Raw genomic sequence first — 27,927 nt, 5'->3', positions numbered from 1 at the left:
TAAGGTAACAGCTCACCAACTGTGCTAGGCAAATGTTCTTAAATTTTTTTTTTTATTTCACTTGGAAATTGAATTGGGTCATTAATACTTGGGGTATAAGACCCATGAATAGGAATCTTGGAAGAGAACATACTCCAATCAAGTGGAAGATGAGAAACGGCAAATTTATTAAGAAGAGATGTCAAATGCTATTAAGAAACCCCCCAAAAAAAGTTGTATCCAAGATGGGTAAAAGAAAACAAAAAGGGAGGGGTGGGGATGGGGAACAGAACCAGAATCCCATCAAGTTTGTAAACTTAAATCCAGATACACAAAAGATGTATATTTCTGCCTTGACTGATTTACAAAATGTGAAAGGATTAAAGAAGACACAATCAAACCTAACATCAACCTATCTAACTGACCCAGCTGCTGAAGGCAGCAAAGATTGTACTAGCTTTACCCCAGATTTTCCTCACCTTCTCTTAAAAATAAGACAACCCTACCTCGCACTGATCTTATTCTCCCACAAGGAGGCCAAAATCTCTCGGCCAAAAGAATGAAATGCTCAATCCTTTTTTTCAACAATGTTGTCCTGGCCTCTCATTTGTAGAACAAGAGAAAGGAAAAAATCGAGAAAATGAGAGGATTGTAGGAGCTTTGAATGACATCTCACATTCACCAAATTCCACCACATTGAGAAACTGTCACTTCTCTGATGCCGTTGTGCTATCAAGATTGCACTGCCAGCCTCTGTAGATGCTCGAAGAACACTTGCAGGCTAACATCATCTGTGAAGATAACATCTGAACCAGCAGCAACCTCATGAGCAGAGTTATATGTAGCCGAGGGATTCAATCTAGCCAGAAGGAATCTTGCCTGCAGCATGGTTCCATTAGGAATTAGAGATCAGAACAACTTTTTGATGACATCAGCCAAAACATTCAAAGCATGGAATGACATAAATTCTGATTTGAATCACTAGTTGCCATTTTTGGCGATTTAGAAGACATTTCAACTTGATGCACAATCCATAATTCCAAGGCTGTTGACTTTGATCCCGACCTATTAAATAAACCCAAAATTATAGAATAGATTTGACCATTTCAGAGAAATGCTGCCAATAATATACAGTGGACTTATACATTCCCTTGCAAATATTCTTTCACACCTTTACTTCAAAGACTTCAGAAGATATTAGAGAACCAATGTGTTGGTGTAGAAATTATGTGGAGCATTTGGTGCAATGTATGAAGGTACAAATAAATAATCGGAAGCCAAAGCTTAGAGTTTTCAATTCCATCAGATGTGGAAAAACTTAAAAATTTTGGAAGTCAACCATGTCTTTTTTCCCTTCTTTCTCAAATATGCTCATATTCTCCTTTTTCCACTTATTTCATAGCAAACATTTTCTATTTCCAGTTCAAGTGCCCTCCAACACAAGTTGATCGTTTAATTCATTAAGTAAAAATATCAACTCTCTCAAACTTTGAATAAAGAAAAACCAAAAATTAATGAATGCACTTATGCAAATGTGCACAAGGAATAGTCTTGATTATTACTTGCTACGACATTTCAGCAGTTGTCAAGCAAACCAAAAAGGGAATTGTTGCATCAACTCAGAAAAATAACACAGAATATAACACCCTGAATTCCTTCAACTGTTAGACTTGCTATGTGATGAAATGATGCATAAGAGAGACTTTCCACAAACATTCCTCAAGGTAGACAAGCTGAATTTGGATATCCTTTGCAGCCCAGTAAGTAGTGATTATTTCAAATGTAATCAAGAATCAAGATGGAAAACTGACCTGGGAGCCATGTTGATCACAAACCACTAATCTTGGGACAGGGAATCGATCTCGAATTATCATTTGGGAATCATCATGGGGAGCTTGCAGTAGCTGGGCAAAGGCCTGGAGGAAGGCAGAGAAAGATATTAGAAAACCACCATCAAGATAAACTAATGCATGCTCAAAATAAATAGATTTCCCATAAGGTATAGAGTCAATTCCCTTTCAAAAGTTCAGCAACTGAATAGGTCAGACATTACTCCCAAGACCCAACAATAAGTTTGACAGTAATATCTAGAAGTATGCACGCATAACAGAGTGTGTGGAAAGGAATACATCTGCTTGAAAAAGGGCTTAAAGCCAAATACAGGAATACCATGGGACCAGTAACATTAATGGAAAATTCTTGCACAGCCTCTTTTTGAGGATTAGTGATGTAGATCAATGGTATTCCAAGTACAAAGGAGGAAAAGAGTGTGAACTCGATAAGCAAGCTCAGTAACTCAGCTGATTTGACTCAGTTATGAACTCGGTGAGCACCTGATTTGGACCAGCTGTCTCCCCATAGTGGGATAGTTGTTTGGTTATTTAGGGTCTGTTTGGTAACGTTTCTACTCTGAAAATTATTTGAGGCTGGCTTTTTTTTTTTCTTTTTTTTTTACATTTCTGTTACTTTGGCTTACTTCCGTAGGAAAGAAACGTGTTTGGTAACGTTAAGAAAAAAATATTTCTGAGTAAAAGAAAGAAACAGAAACATGTTTGGGTAACATGGCTATACTTCTCTCTTTAAACAGAAATCCCAACAAAAGCTAAAGAAAAATCCCAGCGAAAGCTAAAAACCAATAAACATTCACCCAAAAAATCCCTCACCAACTCGTCCCCTGTGCAATTATTCGATCAATAATTTCCTTTATGCTGCTACCTAATATCAATTCTTTTCAATTTCACTCTTCTTTAATTCTTCTGATTCCATGATCTGAAATCAACGGTTTTGTTTCTCTGAAGGAAGTACAGATCGACGAGGATAGTAAATTGATTTGTTCTTACCATGGATGGCCTTTTGACGGGGGCAGGGGAATTGAAAAGTTGCTTGGGCCAGGGTGGGGGTATTGCAGAGCTCCAGGATGGGGTGGAGCAGGCCAGTTGGGGTGGGGGAGATGAGAGAGACGAGAGAGATGGGGAGAGGGGGAAATAACAGAGATGGTAGAGAAGAGTGAGCGAGGAGATGACACAGACAAGTAGATGGAGTCTGACTCCCAGAAGGGTTGGTGGGAGAGATAGGAAAGTTCAGCGGCAATAAATGAGATCATGGCTTAGGATTGAGTGTGGAGGGCCAATGTAGTCCTAGATTGGTAGAAGACCAATTAGGAGCTAGTAAACCAGGAATTGTTATGAACAGGTGAATCGGCTAAGTCAAAAAATAGGTTTTTGGTGAAATTAGGTTTAGAATATGGTTAGGGTTAGGGTTTGATGCATGGGTTATGTCAAGTTGAGGTAGGGAAGTCTATCAGTGAAAGCCCTGAGATGTTTTGATGGAGTTAAGTATTTAATCTTGAATGGGCAACAAGGTTAGGGTTTGAGTTTCAGGTTTTCGAAAAGAAGAAAAGATGGATTTTTAGGGTTTATGATGGTCAGATGAGGGAGCAACTTGGATTGTGTTTTCCTTACGGTGAGAGGAGTTCGATCCAAAAAAAGGAGGGATTTTGCTGGTTGGTTTGGTCTGGGCAAAATTTAGGTATTGGGAAAATTGAAAACAAAATGGGGGAATCTTAGGGTTTGGGCTGTGAGAGGATTAGAAGAAGAATTGTAGGGGATGGGGATGATTCAAACTCATTGTTGTTGCAGAATTTCCTTGGCAGCAGCTTGTTTGATTGTAAATCTTGAATAAAAAATTGAATCTTTAACTAGAACTTAAAGGAGATCTTCAAAGAACTTGAAGGAGAGCTTCAAAAGAACAAAGAGAGCTTGAACGAACCACTCGGGCTTCACACCGCAAGGTTTCGATTGGATCAAACACCAATCCCACCAACAAACCACCCAGGCTTCCCACCGCAAGGTGTCAATTGGATCAAACAACGATCCCACCAGCTTTGATCAAACACAAGACAAAAATCTTCAATGGAGAAGAAGAGCAGCAAAAACTTTTCATTAATATAAACATTCTGTTCAATACTTGCTCCCCTAACAACCATATATAAAATACTCAAAATTAGACTCCTACACTAAAATGGAAAGGCTTAACCCAATCCTTAACCTATTAGGTAACTTAACTAACTAGGAAACTGAAATAGACTCAAAACAGAGTCCTAATCCAGCCCCACTAAACACTTAAAAGAAAACTACTAAAATCACTTAAATTGAACCATTGGTTGAACTAGTTCAATTTATAAACAAAAACACCAAAATAAAATTAATTATGGAACTAAAATTACTAATCTCGTATGCAACCTAATTACCCATATTTTATGCCCATAAAAGTGGCCTATGACACAGAAAACCCTAGGGATCAAAAGCCCAACATGTATATAACCCAACCCTAGACTTATTCCTAAGCAAAACCAAGTTTAGTGATAAATCTGCATCAACGGCTTTATGATATTTGTGTTTCTTCGATTTGCTTTTGGAATACAAAAACTAATTTGTCTCTACCACCAATTAAATTTGTTTGTGTTTCTCCAAATTTGTGTTCCAAATGCCCGATTCATTACAAAAGAACAAAAAAATGAACCGACATTAACAAACACATTTTTGTTCTAATATTGTTCCTACAACAACTACTACTACTCGGCCTTATCCCAACTAAATGGAGCCAGGTACATGGATCATTTCCCTCTACAATCAGCTCTATTCGAGGTCATACTTGATACAAGGCCTAAGCTATGCATGTCTTTCCTCACTACTTCTCCTAATGTCATTTTAGGTCTGTTCCTGGCTCTTTTAGTTCCTTCAATTTGAATCAAATCACTCCTCCATACTGGAGCATCCAAAGGCATCCATTGAACATGGTTGGGCCACCTCAAACGACCTTCTCGTAGCTACTCCCAAACCAGCTCTAATATGACCATTCCTTAATTTATCCTTCCCAGTTTTGAGTTTTGACATTCATCCAATCTAAACATCCTCATCTCCGCTACACTCAGTTTATCTATATGATGCTTCTTAACTGCCCGCCATTCCGCAACATACATCATAGCCGGTCGTATGACTGTCCTATAAAATTTTCCTTTTAAGTTTTAAAGGAATACGTCGCTCACACATCACTCTATCTCGACTAATATTGTTCCTAAGGAACAAAAAAAACACAGAGATACTACAAAAGAACATTACCAAACAAACCTTTAAATATTTAATTCCTTATTCCTAGTTGAACTAGAGTCCCACCTAATTAGAATGCTGCAATCTTATATATAGTGTTTTAATTAGTTGAGACGCCTTTGTCTTAAGTAGTTGGAACTCTCTACCTTTTAAGAGTTATAACTAAGACTCTCCAAAATAAGACTGCCGACCAAGAGGGTTTCCTATTCACTTTTTAATTATTATTTTATTTTCTTATTGATGTACTGGGATTCTTTATATATACATAAAGGCAGAAGAAGGTTATAGCCCTTGTTTTTACCTATTTAACAGCTATGGCTTTTGTGGAGTTTTGTGGTGATGCAGACAACTCTTTCGTGGAACAGCTGGTTAGTGGTGATTCTAACCTAGTTCTATGGTGGTGATTCCCTAGTTCATATTTTTTAATGGCTATCTAATTACCCAAAGCTGGGGACCAATAGCCTACAAAGATCTAAAACAGCAGGTCTATCAATATCCCTCCAAAAGAGCAATATCAGCAAACTGGTTTAAGGATGAGCAGATCTAGTTGCAACTCTGGTCACAAGGACTTTTAGATGCATGAAAGGGGTTGCCAAAATTAGAATTGAATCCGGTGGTTAGATTGGAAGATATAAAGGAGTTATGAAAGGATAAGGACAGATCAGAGGGAAATCAAACTACTGCAACTTCAATAGACACAGGGAAAGGATGGAGCCAAAATAAATGATTCCTTAAGGAATGATCCTAATGAGTTGATAGTGGTGAACAACTCTCTGCAGGAGAAGACTGAGTTTGGTAAGCATCTAGATGGATATGCAGTTACACCAGTGAGTTTCATCTCTGAGGAGGAGGACCAACATCGGACAGTAGAGAGAACTCGACGTGAAGCTATTCTCAAAGATAATCCTGTGGATGCAGCTACGGAGGGTGATCATCTAGAGATGCTGAAGAGAGGCTTAAAAAGTGAAAAAAGTTCCCCTTTATGCAGCCCTAATAAAGCCGAAATGCTTGAAGATTGGATTAACAATCTCGATCAGGCTATTAGCTAAGTGAAAACTACTAAATACCCAAGTTAGTAACTAGGTTTAACAAATAGAAGCTACTAATTCAACCCTCCACACACGATTCAGGTTTTTAGTTAACCAGTAACACCCAGACCATGGGCTTGGTTTGGCCTGAACCAAAAGCCACAGTTGAAGAACCACGGACCTCAAGACTGTTTCCATTTAAGAGGGAAACCTTGTAAGGTTGTGGGTGCTTCTCCGATTGCAACTTACCTTCAATGATAAAAGCTTGCAATACAACGTTCACACAGCTACCGCAATCCATAATGACTTGAGCTTTGAGTGGTCCACTAGACATAGAAGTGTAGAAGATGCAATGCCAATGCTAATCTTCACCTTTGCACTCGGTGACTAGACTACGACTCACAACATGTACTTCATATATATATATATAGACTCATTCGCATACAAATCATGAATGTTTGGAATCCATATTATGCAAGAAGATATTGCTTTTGCTAATTCGAATTGAAGGGTGATATCAAATCGGTCTATTGTCGGCATTATATAAATAGTTAGCACATTCATCATAGTTAGCAGCTCCGTATCAAGGTCAGTCATCATCCATATCGTCACTATCATCAATATCTTCACTATTATCAATAAAATAACCATTAGACTTGTCATCCAGGAACTTGTCCAGAAATGTACGCAAGGCGGAAATCCCACTCTATTGACACCTCCGTGTGCACTCCCATTGGTCCCCGCTCGCGTGCAGGGGTAACGCTCCCTAGATGATTACTTTCATAGGGAAAAGCTTGGGCATACCGCCGGTATCCCACAAGCCAATGCCTACTGTGACTATCTCTCTCTTCCCCCTTTGAAACGATTATCCTGCCCCTCTTGTATGATGCCCCGTCCGGCGCCCCCATTGGTGCCACCCGCTACCTTACCACATGCAAGCGGTTCGCTTATCCCTCTCCCATATATATATATATATATAGGACAAGGCTGGGTATGCTACTGGTATACCATATGCTAGCACCCTATGTCTATCTCTCTCTTCCTCCCTTTGAGGGGTAAGGGAGTCATTTCAAAGGGTGGAAGAGAGACAGAGACACAAAGGGTGCTAGAATACGGTATACTGCTAGTATACCTATCCCTCTCCCTACCTATATATATATTCATTTTCCTAATCATCTATATCAACATCATAAGACTCATCCTCAAGCACTGCATTAATGGCTGTCTCATCATCTTGGCGATAACAAATTGAACCTCAAGGTTTGTTGGCTTGCAAACTCTGTCTATCCTCTCTGGATTGAGGATTGATTCTTCGGGTTGAGGTTTTTACCATGTTTTCCACTTGGAGGGCCTTTTCATAACAGTCTTGTAAATTATCAATACTTTATCACACATATTAGGCCATAGGCCCATAAACCCATTCTGCAATGAGAAACGAGTTGATCATCTTCCTCGTCCAAGCCGGTGCGAGAGATTAGAGTGTCAAACTTATCCATTCATTCTTTCACCGAAAGGGAACCCTAAAGAAGTGTATTTAGCTTGTCATGTAGCCTCCATTGGAAGGTTTGAGGGAGATATTTTTCTTTAAGTTCTCGCATCTCTTCCCACATAGTACGTTCTTCCACGTCAAGTCAACTCCACCTCATAGTTACGCCACCACTAGCTTGAGGTCCCCACGAGTTTAAAGCAAACTAATTTCATTTCTCTAGTCTTGGACAAGTCAAACCAATTAAAGTAATCATCTAAGGAGCACATCCAATCAAAAAACAACAGTGGATCATGCCAACCATTGAACTCCTTAAGTTCCAAGTTCACTTTGTATGTATCATCTTGATGTCGCTATCGTGTGCCTCAATCGAAGTAAGATCGCACATGCTCCTCAAAGATGGTTTGTGGAGGAGTCAAACTATGTCGATCTATTCAAGAATCGATGAGTGTTGTTGGCTGCAGAGTGATGTAAATGTCCAACACTTTGTGGTGATATAGAGTCAAGCCATTGCTCATGCGATCAATCATCTGTCTTAACATGTCAACAACATGAGCATTAGAGTAAAGAGCCTACTTTGGGGTGCTGGAGTTACCCTATGGCTATCTAATTACCCAAAGCTGGGAACCAATAGTCTACAAAGATCTAGGACAACAGGTCTCTCAATAACCCTCCAATAGAGCAATATCAGAAATCTGGTCAAGGGTGTTCCGATGGTTCCAAGGTCTGATCGAATGACCTATAATGATGAGATGAACAGTCCAAGAAAGTTGGATGTTAATCCAACGGATAAATTTGGATATATCAAGGGATTACCAAAATGGTAAATTACTAAAACAGGATTTCAGATTTAGTAACCACAAGATAACAACAACTAAATCGTGGAATAGCAAGTGAATATAAAATAGAAACTAAGAATGGAATTAGTAAGCAAGGAAGACAAATTAGCAGTTTAGGAAACAGAAACTAGCAGAAACATTGAAAACCAAGCAAATATGTGGCTGTCGCAGGACATCAAAGAAGGCAGTGAACTGCAAATCATTAGGGATATCGATGGCATGTCTTGGGAGTCTACTACAGCACAAAATCTGGTGCAAACCTGAGAAGAAAACTCAGTCAACCATTAGAGGGCAGAATAATACAAGAAAGATTAAAATAAAAGAGTAAACAGTATGCGCATGAAAGGAGAAAACAGAATCTGACCTTGGGAAAAGGAGGAGAAGAAGATAGAAAAGAAAGGGATATGGATTAGGCCTCCCACCTATAACTCGACCAGCATCTCACTAGTCTACTTGGCTTCCCACCAAACTACGTTGGCATTCCATCAAGGTTGCCATTGCATCTCACAAGAGCAAGCCATGCATCACACACAAAATCACAGCAAAGAGCTATAGTTTTATAACTTCATGGAAATAAGAGAAATAGGAAACCCCTATGTATGTAGGGAGAATCCCTTATGACTTAAGTCTCTCTTCAAAATAAAAGCTATTCTAGAACATTACAAAATAGAAACAAACTACTCAATCCCATATAGGACTTAAATCCCTAATATTTGGGCTCATAGAATTGGCTCATTAGAATGGTAAGCCCAAAAAACCATAGCCCATAATAACCCATTGGCCACTCAAAATTAAACATATTAGTCCATTCTTGGTCCAATTTGATCGCCTGGTTTGCTGCAGGGCATCTTATTCTTTTGAACTGCATGAACTTTCCTCGTCTTACAAAAAACTCGTCCACGAGTTTTATAGTGATGGCAAATCAGATCAGCACAATCATCCTTCAATTTAAAATAGAGTTCAGCAACCCTTGATATCGTCCAATCAATGTAGTGACTCATCCATAGCTCTGATACCAAATAATGGCTGGCTATCAAATTACCCAAAGCAGGAAACCAATAGATACAATGATCTAGAACAGCCAGTCAAAAGATGATCAGATCGTAGGCTTAAGAAGAACCAAGCTAGCCCACAGTTCAGCAACCTAGTCACAAGATGATCAGAGCTGGTTGCAACTCTAGTCACAAGGCCTTTTACATATATGAAAGGGGTTGCCAAAATTAGAATTGAATCCGGCGGTTAGATTGAAAGATATGAGTTATAAAAATAGAATGATACAAGTAATAGCTAAGTAACAATTACTAAATACCCAAATTAGTAACTAGGTTTAACAAATCGAAGCTACTAATCCAACCCCCCACTATTCTGGTTTTTAGTGAATCAGTAACACCCAGACCATGGGCTTGGTCTGGCCTGCACCAAAAGGCCCAGTTCAAGAACCATGGGTCTAAGTATGGGCCAGCCTGGTTCTTCTTAAGCCTATGACTATACTGCTTGTTGCACTGCTTATCTACATCATCCTTCTTATTCCATCTTCCTCTTCAATTCACATGTTAGTTGCTTATATCAGCTCTGTTTCAATTCAAAGTCTGGTTTAAGAGAGAGATTCTGTAGTTCCTGCTGGTTATTTATTGATCTATATCATTACTAGTTCATCTCCTGAAATCTGTTTAAGATAAAACATATTAGAGAATCCTAGTTGGGAAGCAAGAACAAGTCTCTCCTTTTTTTTTCTTTTTTTTCTTTTTTTTTTTTTTGTGGGGGGAGGGGGGGGGGGGGAGCAGAGCAGTCAAAGAAAGAACCAAACCAAATCAGCCTGCGGTGGGGGTACCTATTATTCGTTGGCGGTCGGGCACATGTAGAGCCTCAGTTTGTCACACACCTCATTTTAGCCGACTAAAGCCAGATCCACTACACGGCTAGGATCAGAGAAAGATTGAGAAAGCAGCCCAAACCTACTCTACTTTGATTCAAAAGGCGAACAGCCCCCTAGCCAGACTAGTGGGAGGGGGGCCCAACCATAAAAAATCATGCCTTTCGAACCGAACGCAACACCCATCTTCCAAATCAAGAAAAATGGACTCTTTGGGAAGAAAGAGTCTAGTTGAAAAGGAAAATTCAACTTGAATTGAATCCATCACCCAATATATTATATTACAACCATCAGAAATTACTAAGATTTTAATGTGATATTTATGCTAGAGGCAAGAGATCACTGCCTGGTTGCATGGGCCCTACACCAGCACAGGGCCCAATGAGAGAGTGCGCAGAGGCATCAACATAGATGGCATTTTTTAGGGCGGGACAGTAATTTTGCATACTCCTGTGTCTAGGCGCAGGGGCCACGCGACCAGGCAGCATTCTTTTTCTCTTATCCTAGTTATTAAACCCTTCAGTTTGCTTTTTGAATCAATTCTGATTCTGGTTAATAAACTTATTGAAGTTTTGGGAAATCTGGTCCTACAGTTCTGTTAAAGTAATCCTAGTTCAGGTAGGATTTAATGAAAGCTCAAAATCTGCCCATTAGATTAATCTGGGATTTTGATAACATGTTTATCGCTATTAAGCTAGCCTTAGACAAGACCAGATTATCTGACGGGCTGTTATTAAGTTTCTCCAATATTGATGCTGTTGTTTCTGTTTTGAGATTACATGCTTAATTGTTACTCTTGTCCAATTCAAAATCCAACCATCAGATCAAATTTAATCTTTTAGTATGATATTATTCTACAATTAGTCAACATCTATTCTCAGTTTTGTTTACATCTGACTTCCAGGTTTGATTTTACTGAGTTTCTAATGTAGTTCTTGATTGGTAGGAGACCAACTAGAAACCAATAACCAGGATCTGCTATGAACTGGGTAATCTGGCTAGATCAAAATAGGTGAAAATTGTGAAATTAGGGTTAGGGTTTGATGGTAGGGTTAGGTCAAGTTGATGTAGGGGAGTCTATCAGTGAATGCTACATTAAGTTTTAATGGTTAGAAGTGTGCAGAAATGAATTAGCAGCAGGTTAGGTTTAGGGTATTGGGTTTTTGAATCTTTGATAAGTGGAAGATGATGGAATCTAGGGTTTAGGATGGGTGGATGGGGCTGCAGTGTAGATCGTGTTCTCCTATGGGGCAGGAGAGTATTCAATCCAAAGAGAGTGAAGTTTGGCTGGCTGGTTTAGTCTGGACAGGATTTGGCTGTTGGGGAAATTGAAAATAAAAAGGAAGATCTTAGGGTTGGGCTGTGAGAGGATTAGAAGAAGAATTGTAGGGGATGGGGATGCTTAAAACTCACTGTTGTTGCAGAGAAACCTTGGCAGCAGCTTGTTTGAATGCGAAACTTGAATAAAAATCAGAACTTGAAAAGAGAGCTTCAAAGGAACCATCCAAGTTTTACACCGCAAGGTGTCAATTGGATCACACACTAGTCCCACCAGCCTTGATCAGACACAAGACGTCTCCTTAGAGAAGAAACAAGTTGCAGCACCAGCTTTGAGCAAAAATATCAAAATTGTGAGGTAATGGAGCCCCCACAAATTTGGTGCTTATTTATATTGGCCAAAGGCCTTTTCCCTATGCATCCTAGGAGTAGGAATCCTAGGCTGAGTCTAATTACATAGCACACCCTATCTAAATTTCATGGAGAGGGGTGGAGTTCAATTACTACTTAAAAATATTCCTAAAACAAAAAAAATAATATTCTAATTCCACTTAAATTGAACCACTGGTTCAAACCAATTTGGACTTGATCAATTTAACACACAAAATAAAAACTAAGTATGGAAAATTACTACTAAGCAACTAACTAATACTACTACTACTACTAATTGGACAGCTTCTTCTTCTTCTTCTTCTTCTTACTGATGTAGGACTTCAATTCTGCATCAGTTTCATACAATTTTGAGCATAGTTGTCTAGAAGTCGCTAGGCGTCCAAGCGCCTAGTTGGTGTTGCCTTGATTTTGGACCCTCTCCGAGGCCTTGGGTCGCCTAGATGCCGTGATAACTATGATTTTGTGCTGTTACCCTCTTGTCTGCGATTCTGGTTTGTTAAAGGTTTCTGAAACCTAAACCCCATCAATTAGGTGTGAGCCTCTCAGCAATTTGAGTTCGTCTTGATAGAAGAGCAGAGAGGGGAGTTTCTGAGGTGTATCATTATGCACAGGCAACAGCCACTGAAGTTTGGTGCCATATGGAGCGCATCTCCACCAACCCCAGTGAGAGTGATGCACAATCATAGTTGTCAAGGCGGCAAGGCAACCCAAAGCAGTGGAGAGGTGTCTAAGCGCTTAGGTGACAAGGCACCCGCCTAGGCGTTGCCTAGGCGACCAATGCGCCCGAGTGTTATTTTTTATTTCTCTTCTTTTCTAACATTATTTAATATGTTACAATATGTACCTTATATCATCAAAAATCAACATTAAGCCACATCAAGTCATCAAAAATCAACATTAAGTCACATCAAGTCATCAAAAATCTACATAGAACTAGAAGACAGCAGAACTAAACAAGCAAACTATTGGAAGTCTGAAACAATCAAAACATACAGTTGGTTTATACTATTCTTGGAATTGGTCATTGTCATGATATACCTAGTCTCACATTTGGTTTATACTGTTCTTAGAAAATATGATCTTATCTATAAGTAATTAAATTGCTATCTATTTAGAGAAATATTCTTGTTCTTTAAGAAGTTTGACTAGTCAAATGATTTTATTATTATGTGAGACTTTTTTTATTAGGTAAAGGCGTAAAGCACAAAAACAGTTTTCAAACAAATCTGAAATTGCTTAAATTTGATTTATATTGAAGGAGTCATGTTTAGATTAAACCTTATTTGGTATGTGTGAATGTTGTCAAAATCGCTCTAAATGAAAATATTGTTTTAGATATCACAACAAATGAATATTTTACCGCTTTTTTGGTTTTTAGCAATGTTTTACCATATTAAAATTTATCGAATTTTTAGATTTGAGAAAAAACCCAGCAATAAAAAGTTGAACATTTCACTTACAGCTGAAAATCCCCTTTTTTCTTGAATTGGAGAGTGACTTTTTATCCTTTTGGAATTTTATTTTTTAACTATTTTTATTGGATTCAAATAGGGGGTATTTGCTTATTTATGAATAATATCTTAAGTAAATGAACTTAAATGATCTTTGGCATAAATAAGGGCACCACTAAGGAGACAACCGCCTAGACCCCCCACCCCAAAAATAAAAAAATTCGGCCTGGATGCTTAGGGTGCCGCCTTGACAACTACTTCACACTCAATATGCTGAAGTCTAGGTCCAAATTTTAACCAACTGAGAGCAAGGGTCAAGTGATCAGCATAAAAGATCAGAATTGTCCTCACAAATCCCAATCCATATCAATCAGTATCCGCCAATCCTCTGCTGACCCTCGAGTTAGCTAGGATCAGCCAATCCTAGCAGTAGCCAACATGGATAGGCCTTGGCCAATTCTTATACCTCTGCTGAGGGACATGACTGCATACCTGATGTTCTGGCTGATTTTGGTAACCCGCATTACGCCACTGAGCTATTGTCATTCCATGGAATATAACAACACTGAAATACGCATCCAGCAAGAGGATACGGTCGGCAGCAATAGAAGCGACATCCAACAATGCTGGTGCAGGAGGCGAATTAAATGAATATGAAAGTAGTGACGGTTGTATCATGACCACAGAGTTTAGGATATTCTCCCTGTTTAATAACATGCGGAAGTAGGCAGTCTCATCTGGGCTATTGTTAAAAACCTGCAAAACCAGTAACGTATATAAGAATAAAAGGAAATGGGAAAATGAGGTTTTCAGTCATAAATACAACTCCACAGCTTACCTGAACGAACTGTGACCGCCGAAGATTAAACATGAACTGTGGAAACAGTGAGAAATTAGGGTTCAACGTGAAAGAAGCAGGATCATCCTTCCTATAATCACCAAATCTGGAACAGAGACGGATGAGGGACCGATCCAACCATCTTGTTGCATCAAACTCTTCCTATAAGTTTAAAAGTAAAAGAATACATCATGGAATAAGTTATGGAATTACATACACGTAATCAGAAAAGATCGGTCAGTTAATTGAGTCAGAGATATCTGATAGGATGAATTGGTGAAAAAGAAAGAAGACAAGGCTCTTAAATTCACTCTCAACATGGCAGAACAGGCTTTATCTGTCTCACTCCAAGTAACAATTTGAGCTAAAAATAATTGACATTTGAGGATAAATATCCGGCATATTCCAGCTTGCATAAAGAAAATGACAAATACCACAATAACTATGGTTATCCTAATGTTTGAGAGGAATGGCATGTCAGCAAATTAAACTAAAACGCATCAAAATAAACGACCCACTGAATTAGATGAAAAGAATGAGTGCAACTAACCATAAACCCAACAACAAAGTCTATGAAAAATTAAAGATACCTCCATCTCCATCTTTAATGAAGTTAATCTTGCCATTACAACAGCAGCAGTCTCCTGGTCAAATCCTTCCACCAATTCCTGCAAATGCAAATATTAAAAAAATGATATGCCATGTTGTTAAATTCAGAGAGAATATTAAGGCAGTAGTCAAAATGAAGCCAATCAGCCATGAAAGGGAATTGAATTTTCAATGATGACACTCAATTCAGTAAGAAATTATATCCAAAGCTCACAGCCTTTGTGGCATTTGCCTCATAACAAGCCCTTAGCTCTTGAATGGTTCAATTTAAATATGTTGTTTATCAACAAATGCAACAATGGATCATTGTAAGAACAAAAAAACGATTCGGTAAAGAAGCCTAGAAAATGTGCATTGCACAAGGCAAGGATTTCACATGCCCAATGAATCAAAAGGCTCTCAATACACTAAACTAAGCAAAACCATGACTGAAGTTCATGCATCTAACCTCCGAATTGGTAGCACTGTCCACCCATCTCCTTGTAACAGTTGTTACTCGAAGCCTCATTTGTCCCTCAGGGTTCTGATAACTACAGTAAAAATATAATAACAGACCATTACAATGCAGTCAACACCTTAAAGAATAATGTTGCAATATTAACTAAAATAAATTAATAAATGAAAGGAAGCACTTGACGACATGCTGAAGCATACTTCGTTAAAAATTGCATGTACAATTGTGGATTTAAACCTCCCTGCGGATTTGACCGATCGCTGGGTGAAATGTCAAAGAAGACTGTCAAGCAAGTCCTCTTATCAAGGCCACACATCTTCCATGCTGTTGTGTTCCCTTGCCCAATAACTGTATCTGCACAAGAAGGTCCTTTCTGCAATATTTGAAATATAATTACAATTTATAGTTATTATAAAATCCCATGCCATAAAATTAACAGCTTGGGTAGAAGATTGCTTAAGAATAACTTGGCTGGCATGCAAAATTCACAAAAATTTGACATCTGATGTAATGAAAAGACCTTCTCCAAAGAGGAACATGGTCCAATGATTCCCTGAATTTTGATCTCCTTCGAACAGTTGATCTCAAGAGTCGCACTGTAATAAAGAACTATAGAATGAGAAAAATCATGAAAAACTACATTAAAGTCAAAATAATGCCCATCAAACAAAGTATTCGCTCATCTCAGCGGGCTCAACCAAATTAATAAATATAGCATTAGTGGTGCAACTAAATATTGGATTTTATTCCAAAACATAAATTTTAAAATTATGCCCAAGTACATTCTTATACATCAGAATCAAGTTGCCTTTGCCTCACAGGTAATAAACTGCTGAAAGAACCATGCACCCAAATATGTAAATTTTGTAAACACGGAGATAAGCAAACCCAACGCACCCTAGCACAACCTTCCCCCCCCCCCCCCCCACCAAACAAAAAAAGACAGAGGGAGAGTGACAGATCCAAGCATACTCATTAGCTAGTTCCACAGCACCCCAAAAAAAAAACCCTTTTAAATATGAAGACAAGCATGAAAGGTCACTGAGAGATACTGGGACTTCCTGCTGTCAAATGATGAACATGTTCATGACAAACTACATTCAGTATTACCAATTATGTCAATCAACTTGCACAGTTTACATCAAATGGAGGTGCATACACAACGGCATCATGTTATACAAGGTTCAAGCAAAAAAAAATGCAAGACAACTCACTTGAAGCAAAGGCCAAGAGACTGTTCACCATCCTCAAACACCCGTCTGAAAGAGTCTTTAAACACAGAATGACCAAAACTTTCGGCCAGAACAACAAGGCCACCAGTCCTTTCAATGACTCCTTTCATCTCTGCAACCCCAACCTGAAAATTATGGTATTATTAAGGGCAAAGCATAAATTTGTATCAAGTATTCAGTTAAAGATATGATTACTAAGTGAAATTAATCTTCCTTTTCAGAAATGATTGCTCATGAAAAATTGTTGAAGTACTGTTCATGTGACACTGTTTACGTAAACAGTGATTTAGTTGATATGTGTATCTTCTATTTTCCTAGTCCTAGTTGGAGTCCTAGTTTCTAATTATGTCAAGTCCTAATTCTACTGTGAGTTGTTAGTCTTAGTTTCAGTTTGAGTTGTTAGTTCTAATTCTTTTCCTATTGTAACTTGGAATCCTATCATGATTAGGAGTTCCCCTTTCTATTGTAATTTGAGATTATAAATACAAGCATTATGAGGGAGACTGATAAGTTGAACAGTTCTCTCCTCTTCCTCATCTTCTTCTCTTTCTCTCTTCTTCCTCCATTCTCGGTTCTGGTTTTCTTTATCGATATTCTCTTACATGGTATCAGAGCTATGAAGAAGAAGAAGAAAAAATTTACTGCAGCTGAAACCCCTCCCGTGGGTTCTATTCTTCCGACAGCGCAAGCTTTATTTTCTGCCGCTATTTGGTTTGTGCTCTGTGATGCAGTTATCGAAGGAGACTGGGATCCCTTCTTTGCTCTCGATTATTGCTGATATTGTTATCGATTGATCAATACCTGAATCGATTCCGCTGCTAATTTATTTGCTGATTTATTGCTCATGGGTTGAAGACTTGAAATCGATTTGCTGGTTTTCTGGTTGCTATTGAAGTGCTAATTTTCTGCTCAAATTCTGCCTGAAATTTGTTGGGAATTGATCAATGAAAATTGTTTGATCGAAACTCAGCTAACCAGTGTCACTGCTGCTCTTGGTTTCAAACCAGATGCTGGAGATTTGTTTGAATTGATTTATTTCTCTTAGAATCCACAAACAGTAAGCTGATTCTTGGAGTGGTGGTGATTCTTCTGCGTTGCTATAGTAAGATGTTGATATCTGCTGCTCCTTTGGATCTGATTTTGAATCTGGGTTTCAAATCTGGTGTGATTATCTATGTTTGCTGATCGAAGAGAGAAAACAACATCATGCCCCTTTTCTTCCCCACGGTGCTGCTTCTCTGTTCACTTTACTGTCTCAGGTTCTGAAGGTTGAAGACAACCACAGACGTGGTGTCTTTATTATTATGTTTTCTGAATCCCATTATTGCCCCCACTTTTGCCCTTACTTTTGCCTTCAATTACTTCATAGTCTTTACTTATTTTCCCTTCCAAGTCTGTCCCCCATTTATAAATCTAATTCCCTACATGACCCATTACTTTCTTATTTACCAAGGGACCCTTGCAAAATTCTGGTTATTTACGGAACTGCCATTACCTTTTTAATACATTCTCCTATTTGACTACCCAATTGACCCTTGAAAATTCTGGTTTATTACCAGTTTGCCCTTTGACTTGGATTGTATTTAAAAGTGGATTTCCATCCAATTACAGCCATGCCAATTTTTTTTCCAACACCTTTCTCTTTCAATAATTCTAATTCCCTTCATATCCCATACCTTTGGTATTTCCCATAACACCTTTGGAAACTTCTGGTAAATTACAATTTTTCCATTCCATCCTTTTTTCATACCCATAGCACCTTTGGAGAATTCTGGAAGTTTATACTTTTGCACTATCTCTGACATAATCTCCGTTATTTGTCCACGTGTACTACTACACGTGAGGGGGGATTATGTACAATGCATCTGCAGACATTGCAGAACACAAAACTTGCAGGAACATTGGTGCAAAACATAGAAGATCAGTTTTCTCCACCATTGCCATTGGGTATCCTTCGTTTTTGGGTTAAGTTTGCCGTAAGGGGGAGATTGAAGTATTGAAGAATATTGAAGATATTTAGTTGTAGCCTATTTGAGGACTTTCAGTTGGGTTGATACAGTGTTTTTCCGCTGCCTAATTCAGCTCGTTTCCGCTACTTGCTGCTCTAGTTATTTAATTTCAAGATTTTATGTCATTATGACAATCTGAGATTCATCACTGGTTAGCTATTGAAGATCGTTAAAAGCCGCCTTTTTTTTGGAAGAAATTCTAGTCCCGGTTTACTGATCATGTCTGTCCAGGTTTTGAAGATCAATTATTTCAAGTTTTCGAAGGTTTATTTGGGAGCTACATTCATCTTTCAAGCTGGATTCTACTACAACTTAGTTTCTTCTCATTTTGTTCAAGTTGGGCATTGATACCTTGTATGCGCCAACTTGAGGGGGAGTGTTTGCATTATTATGGAGTTCTTTTTTTTTCCTTTTAGTTCAAGTTGGATCTTCTTTCTTTACTTATTTGTATAATCCAGCTTGAGGGGGAGTGTCGAAGTACTGTTCATGTGACACTGTTTACGTAAACAGTGATTTAGTTGATATGTGTATCTTCTATTTTCCTAGTCCTAGTTGGAGTCCTAGTTTCTAATTATGTCAAGTCCTAATTCTACTGTGAGTTGTTAGTCTTAGTTTCAGTTTGAGTTGTTAGTTCTAATTCTTTTCCTATTGTAACTTGGAATCCTATCATGATTAGGAGTTCCCCTTTCTATTGTAATTTGAGATTATAAATACAAGCATTATGAGGGAGACTGATAAGTTGAACAGTTCTCTCCTCTTCCTCACCTTCTTCTCTTTCTCTCTTCTTCCTCCATTCTCGGTTCTGGTTTTCTTCATCTATATTCTCTTACAAAAATACAATGTGAAATAGAAAAATCCAGGAGCTCATTGTTTCTTATAACCGTCCAACTTGCATGGCTCTCACTAATGGAGCAGAGGCAACTTCACAGGGCCTCTTTCATTACATTGTGTTTTTTTTAACCAACCCCCCCCCCCAATAAATTCACCAGGAAAGAAGGGGGGAAAAAAGGCAGAAAGGAACACGAGTGCTACAAATAAAGACCTTAAAACCCTAACCCTTAACTATATGCAATAATAAGATGAAGTAAACTTTTTTGTAAGTTAAATGCATCAAAAAATGGATAGTACACATAGAAAACCTCTGGAAAAGTATGCATACAGCCCCTAATTAAAGCTGACAAGAAATAAGAACTCAAATTAAAGAAGAAACCTATCCAAACCTGATCAAGTGCGGAAGCAAAAAGATCCAAGACATGTCCCTGGCTAACAAGCTGCTTGGCAAGATTGTCATAAAATTTCACAGCTTTATGGAAATGTGGTGCCGCATCCTTGTCGAGATCTTTATGCGAACGTGCTGGCTCTGACAGATCTTTTGACACAATCTGTAAATTACTGATTGCATCAATTTCCAGAATATCTCAAATAAGTAAATAAACATGAACTCACAAAATTCTGAAGCAAAGCAAACATAAAACAAGCAATAAGCATCAATTTCTATATTTCCCTTACATTGTTGTGTGATATATAAGGACCATACTTAGCACGTAAAGTGCAATCATCAGCAGCTTTTCCTGTATAGTTATACTCAAGGTTTAAAGTATCGGTATCGTGTACCGTATCGGTGGAGTGACTTTAAGAGACATATCGTATCGTATCGTATCGTATTGTATCGGAGATATGTATCGCACGCTATAGATATGCATGGAAATGGTCAAGATACACATAGAAATACACTTTGGAGCAAAAACAATATAAATAAGTAATATTGCAGTTTGTTTCCTTGATTCAACCAAAGTGCAATTTGTTTCCTGGGTTTGATTTGTTTTTCAGCAAGGAATCAAAGCCCCAAACATGAAACTTTGAAAGAAGATGTCACAAAATTGAAGTTTTGATGACAACTTGTCCATCCAGGTGCTATTAATGCTTTCTGGTTTCTGGAATCACAATTCTAAAGTCACATATGCCTTTTAATGTGCGTATCGCAATGTATCGTGCCATATCAGCCGATACAATATGATACGTACCGATACTTAAAAAAAAAATTTCAACCCCTGAATCAATCATATCGAGCATATCGGTACATATCGATCGTATCATATCGCACCATATCGGCCGGTACAATGCGATACTAATCGATACCATTTTTTTTTTCAAAAAAAAAAAGAGAGACGTATCTCATTGTATCATATCAATACCCTGCGATACCAATTCGTATCAGCCAATACGAAACGATATGGTGCGATACTTAAATACATGGTTATACTAGAATTAGCAATAAATTACTGCACCAATTAAAATCGCCTTTTTCATTAGCACAAAGCGAGAACATACGCTAACGCAACCCCGGGTTCCAAAACCCTAGTCTTAGGTCGCTATGGGCCCATAATAACAATCTGTAATTTCTAGAACAGTCCAGGCCTGTAAGAGTAAGTAAACCGAATAGCGGACAAATCAGGATAGGACAATTCTGGAATTTAATATAAAGGTGGGGTCAAACAGAAATAACTATGAAAGGCGGGGTTTGAATAATCAACACAAACCCTGGTCTTACCTGTATTCAGCTTTTTTCTCATGATGGCAGTTTGGTTATGGTAGAACAGATCTAATTTCAGGCAAAGGAAATGGAACTCTCTCAATTCAGCACCAATCAAACACCATATTTCAGTCTTAGGTCGCTAACCCACAGCCCTATCAATCCAACAAACATTCTTTGGATTCAGCAACTTGAAGATTAATAGGAAGTTGCTGAAAACAGGACCTGGTGGTAATCTAGAACCAGGTCTAAAAATGATGATGGAACTCACGACAGGAAGGATTTACAGGACGAAACTATAGGGCCATGATCACCTTGGGGGGGGGGGGATTCCTTCTATCCAAATCTCAGGCTGAAAGGAACTGTATTGATGGAGCTCAATCCAATCAGGGGGCCGCAGGTTCTGCCCAGAACATAGGTGGACCCGAGAGTATGGAAAACACAAGTAATAAGAGAAAAAAAATAAGAACAAATTGGTTAATGAGAAAGAAAAAGAAAGCTACAATCGCATGCAGGGAATGGTGTAGACACCGGTTATGAAAGAAGAGAGAGAAGTCTGAGATAGGGTCTCAGAGTCGTACGGGGAAAGGAGGAAGCTCACTATCTCACACACTCACTCAAAGCAAACCTAATTCTTGTCTATTCCATTCTTTTTTTAATATTGTGTACATGCAAATATATAAAGGAAGATAACAAGACTTCTAATTAGAAACTAAGACAGAAACTAACTTACAATCCAAACCATATCTCCTAATCCCACTCTAAACTGAAAGAGTTCAAAATATGATAACTTGACTACTTCCAATCCTTGTTGGACCAAAAACCTGGGTTATACCGCTTCCATCTGAGTTTGGATTTCCAAAATTGGTCATACTTGTCCAACGAACCAAGTGCTCAGATTAGTGTTGCATGGAGATCTCCATGAGGAGGTTTATATGGAACAACCTCCTGGTTTGTTGCTCATGGGGAGTATGAGATGGTGTGTAAGCTCAAGAAGTCTTTGTACGGGCTGAAACAGTCACCCTGAGCTTGGTTTGCTCGGTTTACTGAACTTGTTTTGGAATTTGGATTGACACGTTGTAGTAGTGACCTTTTTGTATTTTTCCGGCATTCTGATGCAGGAAGAATATTTCTTATTGTATATGTGGATGATATTGTCATTACAGGAGATGACTCTTAAGGAATCGAGAAGTTAAAGATGCATTTACAACAGTTCAAAATAAAGACTTGGGAAGATTGAAATACTTTCTAGGTGTGGAAGTAGCTCAATCTACGGAAGGAGTTTCGCTTTCACAGCAAAATTATGTTCTTGATCTTCTTTCAGAGATAGGATTGTTAGGATCCAAACCTCTAGATACTCCTATGGATCCTAATTTAAAGCTTACAGCTGATGTTGGTGATGTTCTTAATGATCCTGAGAAGTATGGGAGACTTGTTGGGAAACTAAACTATTTTGACTGTGACTCGATCTCACATTGCCTTTCCTATCAGTGTTGTGAGTCAGTTTCTATATGCTACTCGTACATCTCATTGGGATGTTGTTATATGTATCTTGAGGTACCTCAAGAAGGCTCCTGGAGGTGGATTACTTTACTCTGATCATGGACATGGGCGTGTTGAAGGTTTCTCGAATGCTGATTGGGTTGGATCTCCCATTCATAGGAGACCAACTATTGGTTACTGTACTTTTGTTGGTGAAAATCTTGTGTCATGGAAGAGCAAGAACAGACTGTCGTGGCTAGATCGAGTGCAGAATCAGAGTATTGAGCCATGGCACACGTTACTTATGAGTTGATGTGGGTGAAACAGCTGCTGACTGAGCTTGGATTTAGGGATGATTCTCCCATGCAATTATGGTGTGATAATCAAGCTGCTGTTCATATTGCTTCAAATCCTGTGTTTCATGAAAGAACGAAACACATTGAAGTAGTTTGTCACTTTGTTCGAGAGAAGCTGCTATAGGGACTCATCTCTCCTAGTCATGTTCGTACACGAGAACAACTTGCAGATTTATTTACAAAGTCTTTGGGGAGTGCTAGAGTGAATTATATTTGTAACAAGATGAGCATGATTAATATCTATGCTCCAACTTGAGGGATAGTGTTAGTATGGACTATTTTATGTCTCGGTATTTTCAGGGGTAGTTTAGGTATTTTTCAGTTTTCTTATTTCCTATTGTGTCTCTTAAGCCATTATATATAGTGAATAAATGTGGAGCTCACATGTTATGTGAGATACTCCAAATCTACCTGATTCTCATTCTTCTTCTCCTCTTCTCTTCTTCTTTCTTCTCTTCTTCTTTCTTCTCTTTTCTTTATTGTTTACACTTACAAAATGCAATAGAAAACTATAGAAGCCAAAAAAAAATAAAGATTCCAATGAACTGAAGTAAGAAAATTAACCAAGGTCTCAACTTCAAGGCTTTTACAATACATATATTTAAACTATTCTCCCTCCCTCTCACACCAACCCAAACATATGACCAAAAGTGCATTTGAACATACACATTTGCTAGTATGCAAAAAAGTATAAAGAGATTCTCTCTCCTAGGGTATGGACATGAAATCATTCCTTAATGCTTCCCTGGTCAAGTTCACAGAGTTATTCAAACTAGCACCATCTATCATAATGGGCAGAATCCCCTCATGATCTTGAGATTTATATGGATTCCCCTAAAGATATTTGTCTATTCCATTCACATCATATTGACCACCATACAATAAATGAGGCAATTTCCCATCACCCATGTAATGCAGCCAGAAATAGTCAAAGTGAAATGTGGTTAACTATGTTCTTTGCCTCCCAAGGGAATATTCAATCTACTCCAAACAGGCGAAGGAATAGAAAAGAGAGATCCTTGGCTATCTTGAAATAAGAAAATTAGCTGTTAGTAAGTTTTCAAGAGCTATAGATCCAGACAAAAACTCGAATTCTAGAGTAATCTGCTTTACCAATACTTAATATGTGGAGATTTGTAGTATGATTTAAGGAAATACACCTTCAAATGTCCAGTTTCCAAACGCATGAATCTTGTTCCACACCCTGACTTTTTCCAAGCTTGTAATTGAGAGAATTATTATCAACAGAAAAATGTAAAGACAATGTTCTTAAATATTCTTTAGAATTTTCCCATAATTGGACAAACCAGGCATCAAGATTGTAATGGGTCCAATTGACAAAATATGAATGAGTTTTTGCATCAGAAAATAGTGAAATAAAGAAGGGAAAGAGGTCATTCCTCCTAACTCAACTTCTAGCAAGAAAACCACAAAATCAGCCAATTTATTTCTTGGTTATCTCTAGCAAGTCCAAAAAATAAGCATATCAGGTAATAAATCAAATTATATCCGACTTATCTCTCTGAAGTTAAGTTTACATGCATTATTGACTAATTTTTCATTTTACCAATACCAATTTTAACAGTTATGAGGCTATTGCAGACAAAACATTTACAGGTAATTTACGCAGAAAGCCTTGCTATTCAAACTGAATGACGAAGCCAAGAAAACTTGTAGCCTGCTCATAGCACTCTATTAAACAATAGAAATGGTAGTCATAGCATTAGTAAAATAGAAGTATAGATGTGCAATGACCTATGGGGTTGAAAATCAATCTTTGCGGCACGGTTCTAGGGAGCAGTAGCGGATCGGACGAATCTTCCGGATCGGATCATAATCGGTGGAGGGTGATATCAATTCTGGGGCAATCCCATATCAGTGGATCGGAAAAAAGGGTAAAAAAAATTATTTTTAAATGAAAACCAGGGGTAAATATGTCTGATCTGGACCAATATGGGGCGTTCCGGACCGGTATCGACCGAGACCGATCCTGTATGGATACCAATTCCTAAAACCCAGCACTCCACTATTGGTTCATAATCAAACAAAAGCCTAAAATTGATGATGTTGCTAACACCACAAGGAAAACAATGAGACTAAGCATTTCCAGAAGCATGAGCAGCAAAAAAACAAGGAGATTAACAATGTAGAAAGACAAAAACAGATAGTGATAAGAATAAGTCCTACGGTGCCAGGGCCTTCCGTGCATGGGCCACCCACTAAAGCTATAATCCGTGCACCAGTACCAGGCAAGCAAGCCCCAAGAAGACCTGCTGCAACACTTAGAGCAACACCTGTGCACCGCAATGCCCGATTGCCAGGTTGAACTGGCCATTGATCCGTTTGTAATTCATCAAGTAGCTGAAATTTTTCATTAAATTCCAAATCAAAATCTACAATCTCTGAATTTTTCAAACAAAAACCCAATTACAATAAAACCAATTGAACCGGATAGCTAGGCTCACCGAATTGAGGGTGTATTCGCATTCGGAAGCAGGTAGCAAAAACCGATTAACAAGCGCCGAATTGATCAACCCTTGATGAGCCCCCTTGGGATACCCAGTTGCTGGTCTATGCACAGAAGCATTGAGTCCCAATTGATCCAAGACCTGATCCTTAGAAATATCCTTGGTGCCACGGAAGACGTACACCTTGGTCAGATCCGAGAAGCCAAGCTCGTGAACCTGAACCTGCGTACCAAAGGAGATGAACCCAACAAGGGCATTATCTGGCAATAACCCTATAGCCTGCTTGAGAGCAGATTTGGCATACCCCAGCTCCTCCTCAATTACGGAGGTGTCGAGAACTAAGAGGAACACGGGAGGCTGAGGTGGTGGTGCCCCGTGAGATTCCGGGGCGGTGAAGGCGTGTTCGACAGTGGTGTATTGCGGGTAGAGCTCGGCGGGGACGTTGGTTTCCGAGATCATGGAGTAGTGGGGAGGGAAATGGTTGCGTTGGAAGCAGAAGGGGCAGATCCAAATTTTGGCAGTGAAGTCGACGCGACAGTATGGGTTGACGATGCCGGTACATGTCTTGCAGCGAAGAGGGAGGTAAGGGAGGGTTGGGATGTCAGGATGTGGCCGGATCGGAGAGATCGTCGCTGCAATTGGGATCACACATTTGCTCGCTTCTACCTTCGTTCGTGGCCATACACCCCACGTCATACGGACGCCGTCGACACCCTCGGGATCAAATACCGCCATCTCCGACATCTCTTCCTCTTCTTCTTCCTTCCTCTTTTATCTTCTCTGTTTCTTCTTCGATTCGCTATGGAGAAAATCGAATCGAATTGGGGTTTTTTTTTTCAAAATTCTTTTCTCTCTCGGACACAGATGGATGAGAGAGAGAGAGAGAGACAGAGAGACAGACAGAGACAGAGAAGGGAAGAATAGGCGACCCCTTGACCGGAGAAGACGAGGAGAAGGGGTCACCGGTTACGAGATGGAGGGAGAGAATTAGAGATCGGGGTAGGTTTCTGCATGTCTTCGAAAGAGAAATTGGTGAGCGTTTATATTTTGCTGGTTTTGGGCCTTTGGGGTGACTTGTATGGTATTACGAATTTCTGGTTCTGTATCATTTTTTTACGTCGTTCAGATTTGTTTTTTATTTCCTTTTTTTATACCCCTGGACTTGTGGTAATCTGCCTTGTTAGGACGTGGACTCTCTCATTGTTCAAGTTCATGGAATCATCCCAATCCGAAGCAGCCGGGTTGGACATAATTGGCCTAGTAATATCCCATAAATTAGAATCTTCAGGAAAAGCAAAGATTTTTTAATATTAAAAATTTTTGGGAAAATTTCACGGACACCCCCGTATCCAGTATCTCAGAAACTTACCATACTCTATTTTTATGAATTCATTTCAATTTAGTCCACTCCATTAGTCTCTACAGTTAAGTGTCTATTAACTCTTTTTAAATGGCAAAATTACTCTTACCATAGTGAAATCCCTATAATACCCTTAATGATGAATTAATAATGTTAGAAGTTAGTTTTTAGAAAAAGACAATTTTGCCCTTGTTTTTATTCAATATTTTTTTTTCCTTTTTTCTCCCCTTCTTCTTCTCTTCTCCTTCTGCTGTTTCTTCTGCCGCCGCCACCGCCACCCCCTCCAGCCCTCCTTCTATGTCCGCACAATTTCCTCCCCATCTCCTTCTTCTCCGCCTAGGTTTCCTCTTCTCTTCGTAATCTTCTTCTATTTTTTCAGCTCCACATTTCTTTGCACCACAGCCGACAATGGATTCCAGAGAGCTTGAAAAAAAATGATGGCAGCCAATGGATTATGATTCTGTATTGGGTTTGGAAAAATGGGAATAAAAGACAAGAAATAGGGATCCGATGGTTATTGGGAGGGAAAATGGAAAAGGAAATCAAAGACAGATAAATTAGTTGAGGATGGGTGTGGTCATGGCTAGAATTCAGATTGGCGTTTTGTTTGGACAAGGATGTGGGTTAGATTAGAAGTGCAAAGAAATGGAGAGGAGAATCGGTGATAGTGGGATGGAGGGTTTTTAGACTGAAAATGATAAAAAAAATAAAGAGAAAAGAATAGGGATGAAAGGAGAAATAGGGGTTAGTGGAGATGATGGCGGTTTTAGCAGAGATGGGTTTTGAGAGAGGGTCCGTGATGGGGTTTCGGAAATGGAAGATGTATTTGCCTCGTTTTGTCGCCCTTCTTCAGTTCGCTTTCAGCCATGGGTGGAAATGGAAGTCCGGTCATCTTCTCGTTTTGTCGCCCTTCTTCAGTTCGCTTTCAGCCATGGGTGGAAATGGAAGTCCGGTCATCTTCTCGTTTTGTAGCCCTTCTTCAGTTCGCTTTCTCCTTGCCTTGCCGCTGGTAATGGTCACCGTAGCCGGAGCAGGTGATGGTCGTTGGAGCCGGAGCCATAGAGGGAAGAAGATGAAATTACAGTTTTGTCCTTTTATTTAAATAACTAAGGGGTAAAATGGATATTTCACCTTTGGGTACTAACTGTGCT

The 27,927-nt window shown here is 38.9% G+C and overlaps 1 protein-coding gene across 1 annotated transcript; it reads right to left on the bottom strand.

Annotated features, from left to right (window-relative positions):
- Positions 1 to 270: 270 nt before the first annotated feature.
- On the bottom strand, positions 271 to 26,188 carry LOC122658587 (protein transport protein SEC23-like). The gene is made up of 12 exons (XM_043853607.1): positions 25,414 to 26,188; positions 25,136 to 25,309; positions 19,798 to 19,959; positions 16,551 to 16,693; positions 15,857 to 15,932; positions 15,537 to 15,709; positions 15,331 to 15,412; positions 14,864 to 14,941; positions 14,274 to 14,435; positions 13,928 to 14,191; positions 1,791 to 1,895; positions 271 to 858 (listed from the first exon to the last, which is right to left on the bottom strand). Exons 1-12 carry the CDS (start codon positions 26,158 to 26,160, stop codon positions 712 to 714), a joined length of 2,313 nt encoding a protein of 770 aa, XP_043709542.1. The 5' UTR covers positions 26,161 to 26,188; the 3' UTR covers positions 271 to 711.
- Between the last annotated feature and the right edge of the window lie 1,739 nt (positions 26,189 to 27,927).

Source organism: Telopea speciosissima, chromosome 4 (assembly GCF_018873765.1).
Source record: "Telopea speciosissima isolate NSW1024214 ecotype Mountain lineage chromosome 4, Tspe_v1, whole genome shotgun sequence".
NCBI lineage: Eukaryota > Viridiplantae > Streptophyta > Magnoliopsida > Proteales > Proteaceae > Telopea > Telopea speciosissima.
This window is presented reverse-complemented; position numbering and strand designations above follow the sequence as displayed.

Excerpts from the sequence above, each read along its gene's own strand:
- LOC122658587 (XM_043853607.1), bottom strand. The coding sequence starts at position 26,160 with ATGTCGGAGATGGCGGTATTTGATCCCGAGGGTGTCGACGGCGTCCGT. Across the intron at positions 15,413-15,536 it reads TACATGCAATTTTTAACGAA|TTATCAGAACCCTGAGGGAC; the intron begins GTATGCTTCAGC and ends TTTTTACTGTAG. Across the intron at positions 14,942-15,330 it reads ACAGTGCTACCAATTCGGAG|GAATTGGTGGAAGGATTTGA; the intron begins GTTAGATGCATG and ends TTGCATTTGCAG.